The following is a 16800-nucleotide window of genomic DNA, read 5'->3' as shown; positions in this document are numbered from 1 at the left end:
TCGATGCGCTCGTTCTCAACTTCAGAAACTTGCCTTGAGTTCATTTTTACATGAGTATGTAACCATCCCTAGGTCTTCCTTTTAAACAGAAAATCTTCCTGAAATATGTAATTGTTGACACATTTTCACCGCGTTAAAAATTCTATCGATCGCAATTTAATTTACACACCGAATTTGACCTAACTTCAGAGGGCTAGAACACCAAGGGTATACGCTTCTATCGGTAAAACATGGGTTCTTTGGAAAGCCCTATTCTTCCTTCTTATCATATCCAAAGCGTTAGTTTGGCCCGTAAAAAGTGAGTGCGCTAGCACGAAAAATATACAGGCATTTTTCACATGTTTCCGCCATAATTTCCATTCTGCAGTCAACCGGATAATGTCGAACTTAATTGTTAAAACGAATTAAATTTGGTCTTATGCTTCGCCGTTATCAGTTTCAATGACTTTAATTTTTTGCTACAAAACTACAATATCTCAATTTTTAACAGAAAGGAGCAGTTTCAATAAAAAAAAAATAAATAAAGCAACAAACAAGACATGCTCACCTTGCAATTGTGCCGCCGTTAATTTATGCGAGGGAAGAGAATTGTCGCTGTTTGTTGTTTTCATTTCCACTGAAGCGTTTCCTTGCACTTCTCAGTTTTTAAATATAAGAATACCCTTTTTACGCATATACATCTCAATTTAGACGACATTCCTGACATTTAGCAAGAATCTTATCCACCAAAACGGCAAATTCGTGCTATGTGCTGTTTGACTATACTCGTCACGCAAGAGAATTTATTGATATCATATTTCCAACACAAGTTGACGTGACGTAGGGACGGACCATTGAAATAACCGGTGGGGTGTTGACTTTTTCCAAAAAAACTGTTTCAAGAAAAAAGGGATGTGACATAGTGCATAGTTAAAAAAAATAAGGTAAAGAAAGAACCAAAACGAGAAGTAGTTGTCATCTTTTAAAGGAGGAGTTTTTTTTTTTTGTTTTTTTGTGGGAGGGGGGTCGTATTTAACATTTGGATTTTGTGGGGGAACAGGGGAAGACGTTCTGATAAAGAAAGGGACAATATATTTAACAGGCATAATCAAATCCCTTCCCTTTAAGTGATATTAATATTGTTAATATAGTTTAATGAAGCCAACACGTGTTAGCATCGCATTACATAATTGTACATTCGCTTATCGCTGTTTAGTTCGATCGTTTAGCTGTTTAGCTGTTTTTCGTTTTTTCACCGACTTCTAGCCGCTCATCTCAACGAAATGTCCTCGAAAACAAAAGCAAAACGTAAAAATAAGTGCCCCGGTTGCGGAACACCGAAAGATATTCACGATTTCGCAGCAATGGGCAAACACTGCGAAGGTCCTGATGATCCAGATCCTGCCAACGACAACAACATTGAAAAGTCACCCGTCGAAGAAGAAGAAACGCTCGCTCCTGTTCCTGTTCCTGGCGATAAACAAGACGCGTTGCTTCAAGCGATACGAGCGTTGTCGAGCCAAGTCGAGGCGCTACAACTCGAACAGAAAACACTACGCGACACGGTCACCGACATCAAAGCAAGCAAAGAAAAAATTGGGGGCGGTGCCTCAACACAAGAAACGTCCGCTCGCGCCGACAAACACAACAGCGACTCCACGGTTCAGAAGGAGCTTCAACTTCCATCTGGCCAAAACAACGCCTCCGGCCATGTAGTTTCAGGTACGCTACTTAAAGCCGTTAAAGCCGGCGCTTATGTTGATTTTGTTGATCTTCTCCCACGCAAAGTTAAGCCCGAAACATGTGGCGACGTTCCTGGAACCGGCAGTCAGAAAACAAGCGCAACCCAAAACTTAACTGTCGAATCATTCGACTCATGGCTCGAGGCGTGGAACATTTATGAAGCGCTCGTGCTCGATGTCGAACCGCTTCGTTACAAGGAACTCGCCCGCTACCGGGATGTTATTCAAAAGGCTAACAGGAAATTCGTGTGGAGCGCCGTTTACAATTATGATGTGCAGTTTCGCCTCAGCTTAACCATCAATACCTCTGCACGCTTCGGCAAACTAAACGGTTCCAGGAGCCCCCAAATGTCGCTCCAATGCTTGTGCCCTAGAATAAAATCCTCCAGACAAGTAGGCCAAAAATGTTTGCCCCCACCCTCCTCCTGCAAAGTACGGAACTTGATACAGTGTACGGGTTATTGGGCAATATATTTGCGTTGGCTCTTCGAGCTGGTGTCATTTAGATTTGCTACACCGCATTGAGTCCCAATAAGAACGAGAAAGCTGTCTGCGGTTGCAATCTTCTGTATCGGTTCTAGTCGCGGTGGTGTCTCGCCAAGTCAACCTTTCACGTAATATACGATCAGCCTTGCTTTCAGTTGTCTATATTTAATTGTACGCCCATTAGATAAATCTGTTGTTTTCGACTCAGGTTTTTTGCTGAATTTAGAATGAAAATATTCTTGTGAACATTCTAATACTCGTTTATATCGTTTAACATTTCCGTTTAGTACGCAATGGGTATCTATTGATCATGTCAGTGCCGTAGCAAAGGTAAAATAAGGGAAGAGGGGCACGTGAGCGCCGGAGGCGCGAGCTGCTAGCGGTTCTGGGGGCATACCCCATAGTTTTCTTATTATAAATAAAAACAGTGTATTTTGATCTATTTATGTGTGACACTAATAGACGTCAACTATACTTCTTACAGGTCTGAAGAAATTTTGTCCAAATATTATGGAACTATCCAGTATCCGTACACATTAAAAACATTAATTTAGGGTGGCTACACCTCGTATTTGTATGTCAGATCATGATGTTCCCTATTTTTGTATTACCGTATTTTCTCAATTAAGCACCCCCGGCGATTATTTCGAACTTGGATTGGTGGACCCGGCGCCGGTTTATTTGAAGCCGGGGTTTAATCCGGGCCGAGCGTTTATTAACGGAAGGCAAATTTCTGTCAAATTTTCAGATTGATTTGCTTTCAGTCGATCTCCGAGACCAAGGGGCAGTTTTACAAAGCAAGGCGATTTTGCTCTTCGTTTTGCCCCGAAAAACTTTCCCTGGCCATCTAAGTTTTACAGTTTCCCAAAGGTTCATTATTGCGTATTGAACACGTTTATATTGCAACCATGATTTATGACAAAAGGAACATAAACGGTATTTTAACTACACAAAAGAGCACGAAGTAAAGGTTATGGATACAAAGTTTTGAGTTCATAAACGCCTCGAACTGAGGGTTTCTCGTGATTTCAACGCCTGTAAGCACTAACACAAGAACGAAAATGCGTCACTGTAAGACAGACGGGAATGCGAAAACGGCTAGGTGAATAAGGTTATATTTTGTTGTACAACGTCCATCCTAGCTACGTTACGCCAGCGTTCATTGAAAATTCCAAAGTAGCATACCGTACTAGTGCCATTCATAGCAACGAACGAACACTCCCGGCGTTTATTAAAAAATAAGCAATTTTGACCCGGCTTTTATACGAGGCCGGCGTTTAATCGAGAAATTACGGTAATTTAAACCATGCGGCGGCTGAAATTTTATCCGCCAAACGTAAACCGGACGACCATTGCTAATTTCTTTTGCTTGTAGCTGACCAAGAACCCTGGTGAACACTTTGGGAGGAGCACGAAAAAATGCGATTAACGAGAATAAAGGCAAGCGGAAAAAGTTGCAAGGGTCTTCTGCAGGCGAAGTAGCGGAAAAATTTATTCATTCTCCCTGTCTATCAGAACAACCCAAAACGCTTTCTTTTCTAATTATTTTTACACATATATTGATTAAATTATTTATTTACTTATTTATTTATTGATATATTTATTTATTTATTTTTTGCGCTGCTCCAAAACTAATACCTGAACTATAAACCGACTGCCTGAAGCTATATCAAGCCCGCGGGATCAGGCTACGGCTTGTTTCGCGGACAAAATTTCACCAGGTCTGTAAGAAGAACAGTGGACGTCTATATCTATCACATATAGCAAATAGATTAATTTAATAATTTTCCGCTAAGTTGCTGTTTGTGACCTATTAGTGACCATTAGCTGGAAGGGGGTTAGTGGGCCTACTTGTCTGTAGGATTATATTCCAGGGCACAAGCATTGCATGACGTTCAGTTTTTGCCTAAAGATACAGGCCTTTTTCGTAACGCATGTAAGATTTCAACGCAAGAATTATTATAAATATCATAACTGAAATTCATTTCTCTGGTCAGTTGTTTTCTGTATTAAGCGGCATTTGGGGGCTCCTGGGACCATTCAGTTTGAATGGGGTTGAGTCAGGGAGGGATTTGATTATGCCTGTTGAATGTATCCCCCCTCTCTTTATCAGAACGTTTTCCCCCTGTTCACCCCACAAAATCCAAAATTTCTAATACGAAACCTTCTCCCACCCCCCAAACTCCTCCGCTAAAAGATGACAACTACTGCTCGTTTTGGTTCTTTCTTTGCATTATTTGTTTTTTCAACAATGCACTATGTCACATCCCTTTTTTCTTGAAACAGTTTTTTTTGGAAAAAGTCAACACCCCACCGGTTATTTCAATGGTCCGTCCCTACGTCACGTCAACTTGTGTTGGAAATATGATATCAATAAATTCTCTTGCGTGACGAGTATAGTCAAACAGCACATAGCACGAATTTGCCGTTTTGGTGGATAAGATTCTTGCTAAATTTCAGGAATGTCGTCTAAATTGAGATGTGTATGCGTAAAAAGGGTATTCTTATATTTAAAAACTGAGAAGTGCAAGGAAACGCTTCAGTGGAAATGAAAACAACAAACAGCGACAATTCTCTTCCCTCGCATAAATTAACGGCGGCACAATTGCAAGGTGAGCATGTCTTGTTTGTTGCTTTATTTATTTCTTTTTATTAAAACTGTTCCTTTCTGTTAAAAATTGAGATATTGTAGTTTTGTAGCAAAAAATTAAAGTCATTGAAACTGATAACGGCGAAGCATAAGACCAAATTTAATTCGTTTCAACAATTAAGTTCGACATTATCCGGTTGACTGCAGAATGGAAATTATGGCGGAAACATGTGAAAAATGCCTGTATATTTTTCGTGCTAGCGCACTCACTTTTTACGGGCCAAACTAACGCTTTGGATATGATAAGGAGGAAGAATAGGGCTTTTCAAAGAACCCATGTTTTACCGATAGAAGCGTATACCCTTGGTGTTCTAGCCCTCTGAAGTTAGGTCAAATTCGGTGTGTAAATTAAATTGCGATCGATAGAATTTTTAACGCGGTGAAAATGTGTCAACAATTACATATTTCAGGAAGATTTTCTGTTTAAAAGGAAGACCTAGAGATGGTTAAATACAGTATGTGGTCCTTGGTCCGCGAATAAAAGTGATAAACTTGAATATCTTACCTGAATCAAAACATTATCGGCTGAAATTTTCCCTGAAGATAGCTTTTATGATTCTCGAGTTAATTCCAGAGTGGCAACTTTCCTTATGAAGTATTTTTCTTGTAATTCGAAAAAAGGTGATCGTGTTCGCTGGCCCTTGGTCCGCGGTTGTGGTCCTTTATCCGCGAGTCACGTAAACAAAGTGAAAATTACTGTAAATCGCAATAATTTTCAAAAAAGTTGCAATGTTTTAGCAATATTTAAGTTATTCTTTTCTATTTTTGACATTTTTAAGCTTCAGTCTTGCTGGAAGTCGTTGTTAGGTGCGAGTATAAAACAACCAGTATATTCTTCAGATTTCTTTCAGACCGAAGTCTCCAACGAAACCCGCGTCTTAATTTCTTCTCTTTATAACTCTCCAATTTAATTTTGAAACATTTGAAGCGAGGATAAATGCCGTAGCACCAATGCGTGCACCCAGTACTTAATATTTTTCTGAATGATCGTTGTTTTAGAACACTTTTTTAATTCACAGTCAAAAGTCACGGACCAAGGACCCATATGCGAAAATTGTTTATAACTTTTATTAGTCGCTAAACCGAAAATTTGCAACTCTGCAGCAAATTTCTTCGCAGATTCTGAAATCTATTGATATATTAACCTGTTCTCCAAAAAAACACGTTATCCCGTTGCGTTTTATCTATGCACTAGCTTAGTAAACGCGGCCATGTAATTCACGGACTCGCGAAAAGTTGAAATTTCAAGAAAGGCAAATTTACCTGTCTGTTGACAAGCGTGAATTTCGCATCGTAACTGACAGTAAAAAAGCTGAAAATTTAACATACCAAAGAAGAATAGTCAAAGAATCATTGGAAACATTCATTTTTTGCCGAAGTTTAGATATCGAGGAAATATTAAATCATATTCGAAAAAGTCGCGGACCAAGGACCTCACGGACCAAGGACCACATACTGTACTCATGTAAAAATGAACTCAAGGCAAGTTTCTGAAGTTGAGAACGAGCGCATCGAAAATGCCACGAAATTGCTGTCAATTAATTAGTTTTCCTCGGCGTTCAGACAGCATGAGCTCGAATTACAAACTTCCTCGTTTTCTCAAAAAAATTGAACTCGCTGGAAGTTTTACATAATATTTTCAAAAATAGTTCACCCAAAGGGTCTTTTTGGCGTAATAAAAAAAAATTCGATTTTAACCTTTTTGTCCGAAAATTCTAAAAAGATAGAGAATTTCGCTCTTAAGTTGCTATTTTCAATGGTGGGCGTTCACTCCATGATCCACAAAGTGTTTGATCCAATTTACTCATCTTGCGATTATAAATCAATTAAAACTGTACAATAAACGTTCATTCGTGTACTTTCGCCCGATTATATCCCCTTTCAATTCAGATATAGTAGTCCACATTGCTGTAAATACCTGTTGAGATATTAAATAAAATGTCCATTGTGGTCAATTTTGTGTTTTTTGTGACTGACAGAAAAGAGTTAAAACTAAACAAATTAAAAAGTTACTTACATATCGGTCCCGCTTGTGCCAAAGGTTAAGAATACGTCTAACGAAAGTACTTGTGATAAACTCGTATCTTGCAAAACTCTATTTAAAAGGACGCTAAACGCGGCTTATATATGCGCGTGGGGACGCTAAAAGGTCCGATTACAAAACCAATAGAAACGCAGATAAACATCTATAAACACTGTAACTAGGTTCGTAGCTAGGATCAATACGTATAACTATTGTTGTATCAAGATAATGAATAACGGAGTTAAAAAATGATTACTTTTCCAGCCTACACATAAAACTAATTTGATCTAATTTTGGTCAAATAGCACTGTTTGGGTCTAGAATTTATACATTTTATGCCATTAACTTCAAATTTAATTTAAGAACACGCGCGAAGACTTATCCCGGCAAGCCGGGACAGCTCGGGCATAACCGTTTACATGGCAAAAAGCTATCCCGCCTAGAAGGGTGCCCCGGGCAAGCAGACCGAGTGCCCCGGCAAGGCGGGTTTTCCGTCTTGCATGTAAACGCTTCGATGCGTTTTCTAAAGAAACGTATGAAAAGTTGGCTAGCCCAGGGTAGCTCGTTTAGCCGGGTAACTCGGTTAGCCGGGGCACCCGCCTTCCATGTAAACAGGACCTGACCAATACCTTGATTACAGTTTTTGAGTTTTCTTGTGTTTTTGATTCTGCTTCGGTGGCGTCTATCCAAATAAGCCCCCTATTGTTTTGTCATTACTGAACATAAAAGAATATCATAAACGAATTACTGCGTACTAAATTCGGCCATTGGCAGATTGACTCGGCAATATCACGTTCTTATTTTCAAAAACAGCACCCTACACATAAAACTGAAGTATTTGAACGGTGGATAACAGTTGACTCAGATCCTTAATCACTTAGTGTTATAAGCAAACTCTTTTTCATTCCTGCTTATGTTTCATCATTTTTCTTGGAAGATTTGACAACTAAACGTTGACTTATATCTTGACCGATTTCTGACTTATTTTAATTTCAGAGTTGATTATTTAGGGCAGGTTTACAGGAATATCTATGACTATCCCTCTACACGAAACTTAATGCAAAGCAAACTAGTGCGATGCAAAATTTTGAAATTTTAAAGCCGCTTCTACTCGTAAATGAAGCAAACGTTTTCGGGCCTTTTCTTAATTATTTTGGTAGAATCTCAAGAACAGTTTTTTTGATCTGGTCCACAATTTCACTTCTGACGCCTTATTGTCTTTGAACCATGTTAGTGAATACTACAAAAGCACTATGGGGCGTATTTGTTTTGGGCGTTAATTTATTTTGAAGTTAAATGAAAAGAGAGAAGAGCATGAAAAAAAACATTAAAATTTGCCATATTTTCTTAAAATTTGAATTTGAGTTGAAATCATTCCAAAGATTTGTTCGAGTAAACGGGATATGAAAGTATGAGTTTTTTTTAACTTTTGCTTAGAAACCAGGAGGTATGTGGACGTGTTTTTGCTAAAACTTTCTTTTATCAATAACTGAACAACCAGAAATGTATGTTAAGTTTATTCAACTCTATAGCATCTGTTCTTGTCGAACTGACAATTTTGAGTTTATAATTTGTCACTGCGAAATTATCTTGCGTTTAGGTTTAAGCCTGGTTTTCACTAGCGACCCAAGCACAAGCGCAAGCATTAGTAGTTTGTGCCAAAAGAAAACAAACGTCGACATAAGCATTAGCACATTAGCATAAGAATATGATGTTTACTAGTTAGAAGGCTCCGTTCTCGACTCTGTTCTTTAGGCAAAAATTGCGACAGAAACTCTTAGGTGTCGAGTGTTGTTGTCTGTTCTACTCCTTGTGACAAAGAAAGCGAAAACGACTACAAAAATGGAGGAAAACGAAACATTTGGGGTTAAAGATTTTTATAGATCTTGTTATAGATCTCCATTTTCTTCGCTACTCGAGCCCACGCTTGTGCATTTTTGTTTAATTTTGTTTTTTTTTTGTCTCCACTCCTCTGAACAACCTCGGAAAACGTTTATCAAAATCAACTGCGGCCTCTGCCACTTTTATCAAATGCTGGAACGAGTGCTTTAATTGGCTAGACTCTGCCAGACGTAAACAATTTGCGATGTATCGTTTTCACACGAACGCAAGCACAAGCGCAAGCACAAGAAAATGAAAAAAATTGATTTTTGTGCTTGTGGTTGCGCTTGTGCTTATGCTTTCGTAGAAGCCGTTTTCACAGTGAAATAAGAGCTGTTATGCTTGCGCTTGAGCTTGCGTCGTGAAAACCGTTGTGATCAGAAAATAGTTCATTTATATTCCTAAGTATAAGTTACAAAGACTCGTCCGGGTTTTCCTTCTTATTTGACAAACTGGCGCTGGATTTCAGTTTTCTACTCAGGATCTAGTTTTGCCTCCTATTCTCTTATGTACAATAGAAGGACAAACAACCGTCTCACCTCGTGCTACTCTTAATTATAGGCAACTATTAGTATGTTTTCCGGGGTCCAATTTATGGATGGTTGAAAACTGGGACCACACATTCAAGTTTTCAACAAAAGCTTCGAGTGATTATTTCCCGAACAGGTTATGTTTGATTCCGATCTCGTATAACTGGTTTTTGTTGATCAAGGGGATACATGTGTCAATTGGCTCAGTTGAAATTCATTATCTCACCCGGTACGAAGTCGAGCCCTTATCCTCATGCTCTATTCTTAACTCGTCAGCGTGGTCCGTTTTTTAAGAGTCCGCTTCCCTCTCATTTAATTTTGGCATTAACGTCACATGACATATGCTCTGCTTTCTTATTGGCTAATCAATTTCACGCCTAAAATGTAATCTCGCGTGATCTAATGCTATAAACTGCATCCCAATGAAAATAAGAAAATTTGTGGATTTGGTTCCAACCGAAAAGAGAAATTTCGCAAACAACAAACAACTGTGAATCAAATTTGATCACACTTGGTGTGCAATTTTTATGATGCTTAAAGTTTTCTACAAATGTTAACCTTATTCCGATTAAAGAAATCACTGTAACATACAAAAAGTTGAAGTGGCTTTGTCACGGATTTTACCAGATTTTGAACAGCCAAAATTTATATTATATTTGTGTTAAAGAAACCTAAAAATAATGGTCCGGCCATTTTTATTCAAAATTGCTACATTAGAGCACTAAAACTGTTTACGAGTGTCTTTGGCTGCGGATGACTAGGATGGAAATGGATTGCAATTTGAAAAATTAAGGCTAAACTTTTCAAGTTATTTCCGCGCGTCTTCAAAAATTCGATATTTATATAGCCGTAGATTGATTTCTATCCGCAAATTAAGGTTATATCTTCATTTATATGTTCAAAGATAATGCTTTTCATGGGTTAAGTTCCCTACCACTGATTTCAGAACAGTTTAGACTAATAATTATATAGCTGTCAGTAAATCCTATATTGTCAGCGCAGGTATTTTTCCTTAATTTCTGAGAACTGTCCAATTTGGGATTAAATTTGGATAGTTTCAATTAGGACTTTCAGGTAAAATTCACAAACTGTCCAATTTAAGAAAAATTGGACAGTTTTGTCTCAGCCAATCAAATCGAAGGAAAAACGACATGTGACGGATATCAGCCAATTAGCATTAAGCATAGCGTCAGCCCGGGAAACTTGTCACATTGTTAGTCGACAATGGCGGAATTTTTAAGGCAAGTTTGCTACGTTTTTCCATTCCTTTTGAGCTTTTCAGCAATAGTAACAACAAAGAGAAATTTTCTACTTTGTCAGAAGAGGAGCTAGCTACACTAAGAAGCAAAAACTAAGAGCAAAACGCCTCTAATAGTACAAAACTTGGCTGAACGTAAGTGCAGCGAAGCGAACTGAAATCTTTCAGATATTCATCGCCACGAGCTAGATGCAATTCTTTGTCGTTTATGCTGAAATTCGAAAAGAAAAGACGGCCATGAGATATGAACGAAATAGTAGAAAGGAGTATGTCAGATTCAAGAAGTTGTAAAGCTCTTCGGACACTTTGTTTACGACTTTCATTGATTGATGCAGTGTTTTCACTCACTTTGTAGCAAGCTTCGCAAACTCAGGTGAATAAACTGTTGCACTGTTTTGTTTAAGTTTTATTTGTGATGCAATGCTTTGAGTGAGTTGCATGTGCTGTGTTATGCCTACTATTGTTGAATGTTTTTCCCGTTCTAGACATATAAAAAGTTTATTGTTTACGCTGGATTGACTGACTACAAGCTATATAATTAATATGTAACCGGACTACATGCTTGTCCAATTTGGAAATAATTAGATTCAAAAAATTCCTCTGACAGCCAAATTGGACTCGGCCTACGGCCTCGTCCAATTTTGGCTGCCCTCGGAATTTTTTTCATCAAATTATTTCCAAATTGGACAGCATGTAGTCCAATTACGTATACAAATCTGCGAAATCCCTGTGACGTAGCTCCTTTAAGAATGTTAGGGCATCGAACTTCTACTTACAAAAATAGTATTCAACAACTATAAAATTATCATCTCTTCAAGACCGTAGAATGTCAATCTTCGCGACAATCACAAATTTCGCTTTTAACTTCTCGTCATACAACTCAAATACATAATCTTCCGTTTGTACTCTCTTCACAGAGACAGCATTTTTTGAATTTGTCTTCTCAATTACCGTTGTGAGCATAGTCAACGCAGCACAACCGTTAATTAACGCCTTTTAAAAAAATGTATGAAACATTGTGTTTGTCCATCTTACAACAACTGACAAATCCGAACTATTACAGATTTTTGTAAAGAAAAACTCAAAATCTCAGGGTTTTTCCGGAAAATGAAAAAATCTGTATTTCATTTTCCAATCTCCCAGAGGAACGGATGACTCTACGATTTACTGATATCCGGTATTTTTACTTTCCAAAGAGTCGACTACAAATAAACTTGACAGCAAAGTTCACTTTAGGCAAGGAACACAATCTGGAGTTCAGTCTTTTATTTTAATGTTGCCGCGGTGAGTATAACTTGCCTTGTATTGGCAAGCTAACTAGGGTAACCATATTTTTATCAATACATATATAAAAAAGGTAAAAAAGTCATATATAATGTTAAAAGTACCGAGTTGTAACTTGATTACAATTGCAAGTGAAATCAGTGCCTTGAAATTTACGACAAAGTTCATGGCAATACCTTATACACGTATGTGAAATAAATTGTAGCTCACTTCGGCGTAACAATCTCAAAAGAGCAGTGGAATTTCCGGCAAACACCCGTATAGCGTGTCTTCGTGCTTATCATTTCTTCCTTTAGTCTGCTTCAAGATGAAAATTAGACTGGTTTAGAATGCCAATTTGCTCAACCATGCTTCTTTCAAGTCCGCGATCTTCTTCGTAATGTTAGTGAAGTATTACTCCGGTGTTGCTTAATTAACTCTACAACCGTACTCCGTTTATTTTCAGTTACCACATTTGTACACACTAAAGGCGTTATGAACAACATGGGAGAAATCTTGAAAGCGATCTTTCTAGGGTTAGACAGTGTTGTCATTTTCCTTCTTAACACCGGTCGGGCTCAAAAAGCCATCGAGTTATGCAAGGAAAACTTGGTTCTGCTTAATAACACAGCAGCGACTATGGAGGAGCAACTTGCAAAATACATTTGGGCGGTAATCTATAAAACATTGTTCAACGCGTACCGTGGTATCTGCGATAAGACAAATGCGATTACATACGGCAGGAAACTCCTCGTCATTTCCCGCGAGTGTGGTATAACAGTACAAGAAGTGTGGCTTAGCATTGAGATGGCACAGATATATAAGAGTCAAAATAAGTATGTTCAAGCAAAAGAACTTTATGAGAGAGCAATGACCATCGCGAGAGAATCGGGCGACAAAAGAGGAGAAGAAATCACTAATGACGGCCTCGGAACTATGTTTGAATCTCTCGGTGAATATCTCAAGGCTAAAGAACATTACGAGAAGGCACTTGCGATCGGAATGGAAATTGGTGATAGAGAAGGAGAAGCAATAGTTTGCAGTAATCTAGGAATCGTGTTTCAATCCATTGGTAAATATGTAAAAGCTAAAGAATATATTGAAAAAGCACTTGCGATCAGCGCCGAAATTGGTAACAAAGCATTAGAAGCAGCAAGTTACGAAAAACTAGGAATTGTGTTTCATTGTCTCGGTGAATATGTCAAGGCTAAAGAATATCTCGAGAAAGCACTTGCAGTCAGAATGGAAATTGGTGACAGACCAGGAGAAGCAACATGTTATGGAAACCTAGGAATAGTGCTTGTATCTATCGGTGAATATGTCAAAGCGAAGGAATATCATGAAAAAGCACTTGTGATGAGTATGGAATTTCGTGACAGAGCAAGAGAAGCAACATGTTACGGAAACTTAGGAACTGTTTTTCAATCTCTTGGTGAATTTATCAAGGCTAAAGAATATTTCGAGAAAGCACTTGCGGTAAGGAAAGAAACTGGTGACAGAGCAGGAGAAGCAACACATTACAGAAACCTAGGAACTGTTTTTCAGTCTCTCGGTGAATATGTCAACGCTAAAGAATATCACGAGAAAGCACTTGCAGTCACAAAAGACATAGGTGACAGAGCAGGAGAAGGATCATGTTATGGAAACCTGGGAACTATGTTTCAGTTTCTCGGTGAATATGTTAAAGCTAAAGGATATCACGAGAAAGCACTTGCAGTCAGAAAGGAGATAGGTGATAGAGCAGGAGAAGGATCATGTTATGGAAACCTAGGAAATGCGTTTCACTCTCTTCGAAAATACAGAAAGAGTAAAGAATATCAAGATAGAGCACTCGCGATCACAATTGAAGTTGGCGACAGATCAGGAGAAGCAACATGTTATGTAAACCTAGGTAATGTGTTTCGATCTCTTGGTGATTATGAGCAGGCTACAAAGTATTATGAGAAAGCACTTGTAATCAATACTGAAATTGGTGACAGAAGAGGAAAATCAGTAGCCCACGGAAGTCTAGGAGCCGTGTTTCATTTTCTGGGTAAATATGTCATGGCTGGAGAATATTTTGAGAAGGCACTTACGATAAGTAAAGATATCACAGACGGTGAAACTGAGTTTGGGTGCTATTGTTACCTTACATTGTTGAATTTATCACAGAATAAGTTTCAGGAAGCTTTTTCCTATCTGTTTCTAAGTATGAAAAAATGCGAAGATTTGCGAGGTTTTAATGCAGACAACGATCATATTAAGATATCCTTAGCAGACATTCATGATTTTCCATATCAGTGGCTCAGTGGATTATTTTGTGACGCTGGAAATCCTAGCAATGCTCTTTATGTTATTGAGCTGGGACGGGCTAGAGCCTTAGCTGATTTAATGGAAACTCGGTATTCCGCTGAAAAACACATTTCAACAAACCCACAATCATGGATTGGCATTGAAAATGTCATGAAGAGCGAAAGTAGCTGCTCTTGTCTATACATTTCTTATCATGCTCAGAAAGTGTTTTTGTGGATTCTCGAGACAAGCGGAGCCATTCATTTCCGACACATTACAGTGGATAAAAAGACTCTTTATACCAGATTAGCAAAGGTTGCTGAAAATTTGGAAGAGTTTTTTGCTATTATGGCTAATAGCTTCCGCAGCTTTGGCATTTTACCTGAGGAGGATTGTGAGGATCGATCTTTGAATGACATTAAGACGAAACACGATTCTTGTCAGGAAGAGAACCTCTCAGATTTGCGACAAGGAAAAGATGAGGATTATCCCAACCCAAACCTAACTTTGTTTTACAAAATGCTAATCGATCCTGTGTCTGACTTACTTAGAGAGCCTGAAATCATCATTGTTCCTGATCGCCGTTTGTACCGTGTCCCATTTCCAGCTTTACTCTATGAAAGTGCGAAGTATTTATCAGAGACATTCAGGATACGCATCATCCCTTCTTTGATGACTCTCAAGCTCATTCAGGACAGTCCTGCAGACTATCATAGTCAGACTGGTGCTCTGATAGTGGGTGATCCTGCTGTTGGTGTGGTGATTTACGATGGACGTCTCAATAAAACCTTCTCACCATTGCCTGGTGCAAGAAAGGAAGCAGAGATGATCGGAAGACTGCTGGGCGTTCAGCCTTTGTTAGGACAGCACGCAACGAAGCAAGCGGTACTTCAAAGGATACATTCAGTGAGTCTGATACATTTGGCTGCTCATGGTAATGCTGAAAGAGGAGAAATTGCCCTTGCGCCGTTTGATTCTAACACTGAGATTCCGCAGGAAGATGACTACCTTTTGAAAATGTCTGACATTTCAAAGATTCAACTGCGAGCTAAACTGGTGGTACTTAGCTGTTGTCACAGTGGCCGTGGACAAATTAGAGCCGAGGGAGTTGTTGGAATCGCTCGAGCGTTCTTAGGCTCCGGTGCACGCTCAGTATTGGTGGCACTGTGGGCCTTGGACGACAGTGCAACATTGCAGTTGATGAGTCGTTTCTACGAGCACCTTGTTCGTAGGGAAAGTGCCAGTGAGTCTCTTCACGAGGCCATGAAGTGGATGAGAGAGAACGGCTATTCTGAAGTGAAGAAGTGGGCACCTTTCATGCTGATTGGAGATAATGTGACATTTGAGTTTGGAAAATAAATTGATGTAAGTTTAAATTAGCGAAAAATACATTTCATTTCTCTGGCCAGTTAGTTGCTTGCGTGTGCGAGTTAAATCAAATTTTAAATCATCTTTCAGTTCATTACAAGTAACAAAGCTACACGTTTTTTATTCCTATTGTTAGGATAATATTTTTCAAACCGATTTTTTTTTTGCGAAGTGATCAGATCGCTTATTCATTTCATCTGCCTTCTTTACATTTTGTTAGTTGTACATTAAAGAAGTTTCTTTTAAGAGATTTGTTGTATATATTGAAAAACTGACGAAGCTACGAAACAAAACTGAAAATCTATTCCACCTGTGTAGCCCACCAGTTATTCTTTCTGGTCGGTTCTGGTATTGTTAGATTGCACTGCTCTTAATTTACTAAATAAAAAAGCAGGAATGCACTCAAGTGAAGCTTGTAACATTATGTTTAGATCATTTTCCTTACGTTCTTTTTTGTATATGTTATTGTTGTAGGATGAAAAGACCTTATTAGTGGAGGATACCATGCGGGCAAAAATCAAGCAGTAGCTAAGCAGTGAGCAAAGGAACTTGTTCAAGTACAATGTAAAACAGAAAAGACTGTTGATTTTTATTCACCAAAGACATTCCTACCTCTAAAAACGGACAACAAAATTACAAGAATAATACTTCGTAACAAATCTTGAATACTATAGCTTTAACCTGGTCTTAAAAGATTGGTAGCTGATATGAATTGCACTGGATTCCTGTGCATTCTATGTAAAAATGCTTTGTTTGGAATAGCTCCTTTTTAGATGGTTTACAGATGATTTATTAGTTTAATGCAACGATTTTAACCGCTCGTTTCTGGAACAGCTTATGGGCAAAATGTTGTCAATAATGTCGTTTTCAAAATATGCGGTCATAATAAAATAAAGGATGAAGTTGCTGAATTTCAGTTATCAGTTAAATTTTTGCCGATTTCTCAGCTGTCAGTTTAAAATGTCAAAAAAGTTAAAAATGTCAACCCATTTCTCAGCTAGCAGGAAATTTACAGAACTCAGGGTGCGTTTCTTTGGGAAAATCCAAAATTGGATTATTAATCTCAGATCACACGGATACTTTGCTCCCAAAGAAACGAAGAATCCGAAAACGGATTTTTTGCCATGACAATCCCGTAAACACATTTCGCACAGAACATAAAATATCAGCACAAATTTATTTTTCGTCGAATGTATCCTAGCTAAAATAATTTAAGCATACAAAATCTTTTACAAAAACCACACGTCGAAGTAGATCTTCTTTAGTGTTAAGCACAATGTGGCGAGAAAGCATCTGAGAGCGAAGAATGATTGCAAAATGATCAGTGCAAATTTCATTCGTGACAATTT

General features: G+C 38.4%; 1 protein-coding gene across 1 annotated transcript; it reads left to right on the top strand.

The window, feature by feature from the left end:
- Positions 1-12316: 12316 nt before the first annotated feature.
- LOC144637805 (tetratricopeptide repeat protein 28-like) lies at positions 12317-16447 on the top strand. The gene is made up of 3 exons (XM_078496890.1): positions 12317-13004; positions 13386-15448; positions 15926-16447. Exons 1-2 carry the CDS (start codon positions 12317-12319, stop codon positions 15440-15442), a joined length of 2745 nt encoding a protein of 914 aa, XP_078353016.1. The 3' UTR covers positions 15443-15448; positions 15926-16447.
- The last annotated feature ends 353 nt before the right edge of the window (positions 16448-16800 follow it).

This window comes from Oculina patagonica, chromosome 2 (genome assembly GCF_052425735.1).
Source record: "Oculina patagonica isolate OP01 chromosome 2, crgOcupat, whole genome shotgun sequence".
In the NCBI taxonomy this organism is placed as follows: domain Eukaryota; kingdom Metazoa; phylum Cnidaria; class Anthozoa; order Scleractinia; family Oculinidae; genus Oculina; species Oculina patagonica.
Note: the sequence above shows the minus strand (reverse complement) of the source record. Positions and strands in the feature narration are given on the sequence as shown.

Coding starts and splice junctions, on each gene's coding strand:
- LOC144637805 (XM_078496890.1), top strand. CDS start 12,317: ATGGGAGAAATCTTGAAAGCGATCTTTCTAGGGTTAGACAGTGTTGTC. Junction 13,005..13,385: donor AATTGTGTTTCATTGTCTCG/GTGAATATGTCA, acceptor TCAACGCTAAAG/AATATCACGAGAAAGCACTT.